Raw genomic sequence first — 9,673 nt, 5'->3', positions numbered from 1 at the left:
CGGTTCAGTGAGTTTATGAGGCAGTACCTGGTCCTGAGCATGCAGTCCAGCCAGCGCCGGCGCACCCTGAACCAGAATGGTAATGCGTAGCCGGAAGGGGAGCCCCTCCCAGCTGTACCGTCCACTTCAACCCATGAGTGAGTGGGGCCCGAATGAGCTGGGGGCAAAAAGAAACCTCCTATACCCCTGCCTTAGCCATCCTCCCTGGCCTGGGGAAGCACACTGGCCCCCAAACACATACACACACCCTACACCACCTCCAGGGGTTCAACTCCTGGGAGGCCTGGGAGGTAAACCCACCTCCCTACCTCCTGCCCACCTTCTCTCTGGGAGCAAAGATTTTCCTGGGAGTGTTCTCGACACTGACCACTGCCATTAAGAGACTGGTTACCATGGGGATAATAGTAGTGTGTTGAGATAACTAATTCCTCTATAGCTCTCCAGGAGCTTAGTTTCTATGGGGACAGTTAAGTGGACCAATCCTCCTATCTGGTTGCCATAGAAACCATTCACTCACCTTTCCTCCGAGACTAAGAACGGAGAACTGGACCTACACTTAGCCATTCGCAGCGAGTCTGATTTCTGTGGCTGTGATGTTGCCATTTCACCTTCAAAGATGGCTTAGCTGTCCCTTCCCTTCCCCACCCCCACCCCCGTATCTCAAGGTGACTGGCTTCCATGGAAACCATTAAACTTTCCCAATCTCCCCCAGTCAAGGAGTTCTGGTTAGGATCAGTTCTTGTCAGGACACTTTCTGCTTTTCTTTCTTCCACACATCACTCGTCCCTCTGACCACTTTGCCAGAGACGGGCTGATTCTTTGCAGCCAATGGAACCTGAGCAAGGCTTTGAGAATCTGGCCCAAATGACCTGAGTCACTTTTGGAAGAGGGACTAAGGGATCATCATCTCTCCTCAGTTTTTGCCTCTTTCCAGGTGCCATTTTTGTTTTGTGTTTGCTTGCTTGCTTGCCTTTCTTCCTCTCTCCCTTCTGGTATGTCCTTACCCCCATAGACATGTTTATACATGTACCTATAATGCAGACCAGATGATAAACATCAGAGATGCTAATTTATTGCCCAGTCATTACAAACTCAGCTTTCCTCAGCCCATCAACTTATACGTAACTTTGAGTGGCACAGGGAACCAGCACAGTGGAATTGTCTGAAAATCTAAGAAAATCCCAACCATCAAGCTTATATGCCTTAATTCATGTGTGGGAATATGATTTATCTGCAGGATCTCATATCTTTCCTTAAACAGTCTAGAGACTTCCACTAGCAGAAAGAACTAATCAGTTGGTCAAAAACTTTCCCCAAACATTGTTACCCAGCTGGGGGCTTTTCCCTGACTTGGAGGCATAAGAGGAAAAAGTCTGCATGTGCTGTGTTATTTTGCTTCCCGTACGTCAAAGGTAACCAGATTGTTAAAAATCTTCCTTCAGAGTATATTAATACACGTGTGAATCTTTGGCATCCACACTTTAGCAGGGAGGCAGCCCACGTAGTGCTTTGCAGGTAGGCTGGCTTGTTTGCAAAACATGCATTGCCAAATACGGGTATATGTATTAAGTTGTGAGCCGAAGGCCGCCGTGTTTATTTTAGCAGAATGACTAATCTCCAAAGGCCCTGAATTAACCTGCACTGTTTTTGAAGTCATATTCTTGGATCCTTAACAAGCATTCTATTTTTCCTAAGCCATGCCTGCACAGTACCTAACGGTAAATCTTCCAGAGCTAGCATGGATTGAATTCTTTCAAATCTTAAAGATATTCTCCTTTAAAGAGACCCTCAAGGAACACTGAAGACATGTCTAACTCTGAACTGCAACCATTTTCTTTACCTAAAGACCGTTCAGAATCAGTCACATTAGCAAGAATCAATTTATTTAAAAAAACAAAACAAAAACTCTTTGAGCCCCTATTCAGGTAACTGGTTTTTCTAGTTATCTATTAAGCGTCCAACTGAGCGGCACTGAAACATAACTGGTAACCAGCTTCTGTCTGTGGCTTTGCTCAAGACGTAAAGTTCTTGATGGAAACGCTGCAGATATTAACCAGCTCATTTGGGTATTGCTCTCCTTCTGTGACCATCTCACTCATTCTTTTTCCCACGCACTTATGGTTGCTGAGTTCCAGTGCAAATGTGTATTTATGAGTCCCTTAAACCTGTCTTTATTCACCTATACGTACTCCAACCAGCCCCACACATGCTTGTGATTTCTCCACGGCTGGGGGACTCCTGTTGCCAGGCTGTTCTGGACTCCTGAGACATCCAACACCAACCTATATATAGAAGGCTGGAGGAAATGGTGCCACCTAACACATGGGATAAAGAGCCCTTATTCAGGGACTTCTCTGGCTGTTCAGTGGTTAAGACTCTGTGCTTCCAACGCAGGGGGTTGTGAGTTCAATCCCTGGCGGGGGAACTGAGATTCCCACATGCCACGTGGTGCGGCCAAAAAATTAAAAAAAAAAACAAAACAAAACCTTATTCAGAAAGTATAATTGTTACTGGGTCTAAGCTCGGCCACACGACAGGCCAATAACTGAGAGATGAGTTGTTGGGACAAAGCATAATGACTTTATTCGGTCAGCCAGCAAACCGAGAAGATGGTGAACCAAACCATCTTGCCTGAGTTAGAATTCAGGCTCCTTTTATACTAAAAGGGGAGGGAGTAAGGTCCAACATTTCCTGGTTCCCATCAGCCTCCAGAGGGGATGTGTTCATTTCTTCCTCCCTGCAGTCATTCACAGGTGGGCCTGGTCAGGATGTTTCCTGTGAGCTAAACAAAGGTATTTTAGCTTAATGCTCATTACTTGGGAAGCAGGATTCCCAGAGATGGGCCTTTATGTATAACTTAAGCTTATAGGCAACATCCCTTTAGTGATTAACATGTAATAGAATACAAAAGTTCTTCCCTATTACATAATGATTTCCTAGAAGGGAAGGACACTGGGGTGCAGGACCAGTTCTAGACAGACCCGTGAAAAGTGCACAACTGGTCGTGGTATACACGGTCCCTTTCCCTGGCCCTACACTTCCCTCCTCTCTTCTGCTGTCCCTGGCCTTGAACTTCTAGACAGTGGAAAGTAAGCAGATTCATTCCTGGTGAGAAATTGGTGAAGTTAGCACTTGTATTATAAAAGAGAGCCATAAATGAGGGCTCTCTTTAGCCTGAAGAAGTGAATTACCACACACAGATTCCAAACTCCAGGGATGAGAGTACTGCTTCTGGGCAGTTCTCCCCTTCTGACTTTCAAGCCCTAGCCCACAGACCTCCCTTCATTCTGTTGGTCCTGCCGCTAGACCCGGGGGGACAGGAAAGCAGGTATGTAGAGGGAGACAGGGAACCCTTCTTGCTGCTTTTGGGGCTAATTATGTGAACGATAGCTTTTCTTTGCCTCCTGTCTATCGCTCAGGCACTAGGGAAAGCAGAACTGAAGGGTCAGAAAAACTGTCAGATTTGCCACTGTAATCATTTCTGTCTCCCCAGGTTTCCGGGTGATCCACAAATCAGCATGTCTCCAGCCCCAGACCTGCCGGCTGGGAATCAGGATTCCTTCCTCCCCAAGGCCCTGAGGCAGGCCTTGTCTCCAGGCCTCCACCCACAGGACCCAGCCCCATCTGGTTGTCCTTCCCTTCCCCCCTCCTTCCTGCCCCCTCCCCCCATGGCATGTTTCATGACAACCCTGTTACTACATCAGAGTGTATTTTTGTAATTCTTCCAGCTAACATTTAAACAGCCCCATCTTTCCTTCTCACCCGCCTCTTCCCTCTTCTAGGGGTGGGTTCAAGGAACAGGAAATCAAGAGTGGGGTTTTGACTGTCACTGCCATAACTTGTTTGTAAAAGAGCTGTTCTTTTTGACCTATTGTTTTAAACAGATATTTCTCCATTAAACTTATACTGAGCAAATGGTTAGCAAATTGGTTGGCTGTTTTATTTTTTCTTAAAAAGTGAGCATTTTTATTCCTGAAGAGCCTTTAGTGAGAATAAAAACAGGGACAAAAAGGGACTTCCCTGGTGGTCCAGTGGTTAAGACTCACGCTCCCAATGCAGGGGGCTGGGTTTTGATCCCTAATGGGGGAATTAGATCCCGCATGCATGCCGCAACTCACACCTGGCACAGCCAAAATAAATAAATAATTTTTTTTTAAAAAAAGAAAAGACAAAGAGAAATGTTTAAATCCAGAAATTACCCAGGAACATGATCCAAAATGCAAAGTGGGGGAGGGGTGGGAGGCTGGGATTGGCAGATGCAAACTATTATATATAGGATGGATAAACAAGGGCCTACTATATAGCATAGGGAAATACACTCAATATCCTGTGACAAAGCATAATGGAAACGAATATGAAATATATATATATATATATATATACGTATAAGTGGATCACCCCGCTGCACAGCAGAAACTGGTTGGCTGTTTTTTTGTTGTTGTTTTTTATAAATGTGTTTATTTCTTATTTTATTTATTTTTGGCTGCATTGGGTCTTCGTTGCTGCTCACAGGCTCTCTCTAGTTGTGGTGCGCGGGCTTCTCATTGCGGTGGCTTCTCTTGTTGAGGAGCATGGACTCTAGGTGTGCGGGCTTCAGTAGCTGTGGCATGCAGGCTCAGCAGTTGTGGTGCATGGGCTTTGTTGCTCGGCGGTATGTGGGATCTCCCCTTACCGCGGCTCGAACCGGAGTCCCCTGCGTTGGCAGGTGGATTCTTAACCACTGCACCACCAGGGAAGCTCTGGTTGGCTGTTTTTAAGTGAAGTGAGAAGCACAGACGCCGGACACACGGTCAGAGCTGCCTCTCCTGGGAGGCAGAGGCAAAAAGAGAGAGCCTCTGCTTTATGTAAAGTGTGACGGGCGAGATACATGAGCAGAAACTCCGCGACTGTGCTGGGTCCCCAGATGCAAGCCCACACACAGCTGCGTGATTGGACCGGGCGGGATGGCGGGGGCCAGGTTGCTGTGCACCACCCCCAGTTTCTGACTCACTAGAAATTTGCATTTTTAACAAGTTCCAGGTGATGTAGAGCCTGCGGGTTTGGGACCCCCGGATTGGGTCGCAATTAACAGGAAACATGTTACGATGTGTAATCATCAATTCAGCCAAGAAACCTCGGGTCCACCCAAACGGAGTGCCTGCAGAGAGTCAAACATCTACAGAAGTAGACGGGCCTGTGGGAAATCAGTAAGGGAGGGAGCATAAGGAGCTCTGTTGGGGAACTGGAGGGCCCTGGTGAGGGATTACTGGAACCCAGTGAGAACTGTAGCTCCCTCTAGCGGTCAGTAGGGAAACGGCCACTCACTGTGCAGGGCAGTAAAGGTCGGCGAGATTCAAATACCCCAACTCCTCTGTCCTCCTTTCCCTTCCAGCTACAGCCTGTTGTCTCCAGTTGGTCAAACCCAACTGGAAGCCAGAAAGTTAGGGAGTCCTCGGATGCAGCCTTTTACAAAGGTAGGCCTGGGAGGGCCCAGGGCCGCAAACGGACAATGTCCAGCCCAAAGGCGGTAAACTGATTTAAAGGAGGGATGGGGGAAGGGGGTCAACTGCAACAGAGCAATGATTCTACTGGGGCTTTCTTAGAGAAGTGGGGCAAGGACAAGGGAAGGGGGAGAAAGGAGCCCTCTGTCCTACCCCAAGGTGAGGAAAAGGCCAAGGACAACCTCCTCCACAGGCTGCTGAGCTTGACGGACTTTGGCGGTAATGTAGTCCCCTGGGTCTTCTCCAAGTGGCCTCACCCTCCCCACTGGGTGCTGTTAGGGGGCCCTAGAACCCCCTCCCAGAGATGCCTCACCGTCCCAGAAATGCCTCCAATTTCGTAAAGCAGTCCCTGAGCTACCAGAACGAGACATAGCTTTCTGCACCAGCTCCCCTCCCACCCACGCCAGCCCTGCACCAGCTACATGGGCAATCATAAGACACGGAACCCATGAATTCAGGAAGCAGCCCCTGTCACTCCCTAGGGTCAGAGCTCACTCCATAAGCAGAATGTGACTCATTTTCTCCTTAGTCACTTGCCCACTCCCCAACAAACTCAGGTACACAGCCAGGAACATCTCCCCACTGTCAATACAAGCAGGAGAGAAAATGGTTACTTCCTAAAGCAAGAAAGTAACTGACATAGAAAGTCAAAGAATAGTGGTTGCTTTTATGCACAAGAGAGGAGTGGCACTTTGCTTGAGGTACAAAGGCAATTTCTGGAATGCTGGCAATGATCTGTTTCTTCAATGACTGGTAGATACTTTGGTGTTTGCTTTGTGATAAATCATTAAACTGTAAAAATAAAAATTGGAGATTAAAAAGAAAATGGTTACTTCCTAGATTATAATCCTAGTGCCATTATTTCCCAGATGATGACTTTGGTCAAGTTTTGTAACCTCTGGGCCTCACTCTCCTCATCTGTAAAATGGGAATGATGAAAAGAAGAAAATAAATTAAATTCATAAAATATATTTTAAAAATAAAAAAAATTTTAAATAAAATAAAATAAAAATGGGACTGACAATAGTAACTCCTTCGTGGGTTATTCAGGTAAGCCATGTAAGCAATTGGCTGGGTCCCTGATAATGTTGCCCGTTGTTATTATAAGCAAATGAGTGTGTGTGCTTCGCCCCCAGGGCTATCACTTGTTTAACACCAAGGACAATGATAATCTTATCCTTTGTAGGGGGGGAGAGGGCAAAGGGACAGGCACACATTAAATCAGACAATGTACCATTTTATTCCTTATAAAATATATTTCATATTGTTGCTGTAAAAACATTACATTTCACATTTTTAAAAAAATTTTTTGACAGTAAAAATAATACTTGGAAGACAGCTGGGGGAAAAGGCGCCAATAAGACAAGTTCACAGATGGGATTTGTCTCCCTCTCCTTTTTTTTATTTGCCCCTGGTAAAGTCAGAACCTGGGAGGACCAGAAAGTAACAGGACAGATTTCTTCAAACAAATCGGAGTTTCCACATCCAAATTCATTATGTCCTCCAAGAAGTCGAGCTGCGCGGGCCGACTGCAACAATGAGGACGTCGCTCAGAATGCATTCTGAAATTACGCAATTGCTTTCACAGCCGGCTTAGAAGTCAGATCATTAAATCCAAGCCATTTTACTAGCACGTTGGTCCTTATGCTTTGCACCTGTGACCTCGTTTGCCCACAGCTACTATTCGCCGGTCTCTCTCCGCACTGAATGCGCAAGCACGGGTGCAGATTTGGTATCATTAAGGCTGTTCACAGCAGGCACCACAGACTCCAAAGGTACTTCCAGAAATATTCTGAATAAGGGAAACGTCCCCGGAATAGTTTCCCAAGACACCTGCTTTTGCCAATCCGTCCTGTTAGTTTCCAGTGCGCACCTGCGGCCTCTTACCTCCTATCAGATTCTGCCGCCCGGGTGGGCCGGGAAGGAGGGAGAGATACAGAGATGAAGAAAACAGGCGTGATCGCGGGATCAGTTCACAAACCCCCACCCCCACCCCCGAGAAGAGACGAATGGGACAACCCCAGGACAGACCACACGTCAAGAACCAACACGATAGCCACAGATGGGGCAGCGGGAGGAAGGCGGCCAGAGGAGGCCACCACCACCAGAAAGGAGGCAGGAGCGAATGCTGACGGGGAAAGCCGCACCAGAACATTAAAGAAAAAAAAAGAAAAAAAGACCTCAGTTTTTAAATTGTTGCATCAATTTCTTCTCTCTTCCTTTTCTGCCCTGTGCACCAGTGACGTGAGAAGCCTGCCTTACTTAGAGAAAGTCTTTATATCCAGTTATATCTACACAGTCCAAACTGAGGGGGAAATTAAAACAGCTTTTCTAAAGGCGAGACCCAGCAAGAGCTCTGATTAAGAAGGGAAGGGAAGAGGCTGCTGGGCTGAGCCTCCCCCCACCCCCATCTCAGAAGCCCCTTCCCCCCTCGGGGAGGACCTGCAGATGCACAGGGTGGGAAGTGAGGCGTCAGCACAGCAACACCCTGCATTAGCTTTTAATCAGGGAGCTTGAAGGGGCAGCAGGGAGAACCCAGGGCACCTCTTGCTGGCCTGGTTTCAAGCTTTACCAAGGGACAGAATTCCACATACTTTTTTTTTTTTTGACTAAATTATAAAAATATACCCCATCACCACCAAAAACACTCATGCATAAGAGTGTCTTTCCCTTCTGTCACCAAACCCAGGTCACTATCACCCTTCACAACATCACAGCCCTATTCTCATGTTTGCAACACTCGGAAACCTGCACGTTTTCAGGTGTGTCTCGGACTGAAAGGCATCTGCACGGTTCCTGCTTCAGCAGCCAGATGATCCCACCTGGACCAGGAGGACAGCCTCGCTCACAGCCAAGGGCTGGACGCCGCTGTGCAGGCCCCGGAGGGGTGGCCTGGTGGGATTCCCTGAGCCCCTGACATCTGGGACACAGGCCCTGAGGAGTCCCCAGACCAGTCCCACTCGAAACAAAGGTGAGGCTTCGAGACAAAAACACGCCCTCCCCTCCGCCCAGCTCACCCAGCCTTGATCCGTCACTGGCTGGCACGGCGCGGAACCCCCCTCTCCTTCCTCCTCAACAAGGATAGCTTTGCTTATTTACCTCCCAAGCATCGCAGTCCGGACTCCCCTCCATTGCTGAGGTCTCCAGAAGCGCCAGCAGCTGCTAAATCAACCCGGTCCCCCTCACGTGACCTCCTCAGGATTCTAACTTCCTGCATCCTGCCGGCAGGCAGAAACGGCGCTCAGCAGGTATCTGGGAAGGTGACACCGTATCAAAGTGACCCTCCCCATCACACTGACTGGACCGACCAGAAGTCTCCTGCACTGACTGAAGAGTCCTGTCCTACTTGTCACCTCAGGAAGGAGACCAGATAGTCCCCAAAGGGGCAGGTGAGCCAGTGGACCCTTTGGGGACCACTCAACACCCTCTCACAATGGGGGAAGCTGCCACCTACCTTTCAGTCTGTTCTCTCCGCCAGCCCAGCCCTGCGGCTTTGGAGGGACATGGGAAAATCCCTGGTGAAACCAGAGACAAAGAGGAACCTACCTCAGGGCAGGGTCTCTCAGCCAAACAAAAGGGATCTTTAATCAGAAAGAGGCTTCTGAATACACCGTAACAGAAAACAAAGTGTTTCTGGGGTGTCTTCCAGAGCTGGGGGGGAGTTGATTCACTCGGGCAACAGGGGAGAACTCTCACAAATACTATATATATATACCCTCTGGTCTCTCCTCAAGGAAATAGGAAAGCGTGATCAAGGTAGTGTTTAACTGCCACACCGTGCAACGTGAATTCCTTTGAGCCTTTTGGCTCAGCTATTTGGGGACAGTCTTTACAAACCTACGAGTCTGGGCTTGGAGAAAAAAACCATACAATATGGGTTGGGCTGCAATTCAACGTCAGGGAACCCAGATTCAAACAGTCATCACCAGGAAAATGGTTTTCCTTCGACTTCCATGGAAGCTGACGGGTGAGGACAAGGTCTCCCTTCTCCCAGATTCGGGCAGAGAAGAGGGCCGGCTGCACCCTACAAAGCCCCCAGATTCCCCCCACTCTCCCACCCCAGCCTCGCCAGGCCCTGCTCTCTGAGTCATCAGCCAGAAATTTCTTTCTTTCTTTCTTTTTTTTTTTTTTTTTAAAGAAAAGTAAATCCACCTTGCTTACAGTCCCTTCTGGAGGAGTGGAGAAAGCAAAGA

General features: G+C 48.0%; 1 protein-coding gene across 1 annotated transcript in view; it reads left to right on the top strand.

The window, feature by feature from the left end:
- Positions 1-3,913, top strand: part of PNOC (prepronociceptin) — a 27,186-nt gene extending 23,273 nt beyond the window's left edge. The window contains 2 exon segments of the mRNA XM_007466154.1: positions 1-137; positions 3,494-3,913. The exon segment at positions 1-137 is cut by the window's left edge and continues 6 nt beyond it. Coding sequence (XP_007466216.1) covers positions 1-90 — 90 coding nt within the window. The 3' untranslated portion in view covers positions 91-137; positions 3,494-3,913.
- The last annotated feature ends 5,760 nt before the right edge of the window (positions 3,914-9,673 follow it).

This window comes from Lipotes vexillifer, unplaced genomic scaffold (assembly GCF_000442215.2).
Source record: "Lipotes vexillifer unplaced genomic scaffold, Lipotes_vexillifer_v1.1 scaffold308, whole genome shotgun sequence".
Taxonomy (NCBI): domain Eukaryota; kingdom Metazoa; phylum Chordata; class Mammalia; order Artiodactyla; family Lipotidae; genus Lipotes; species Lipotes vexillifer.
This window is presented reverse-complemented; position numbering and strand designations above follow the sequence as displayed.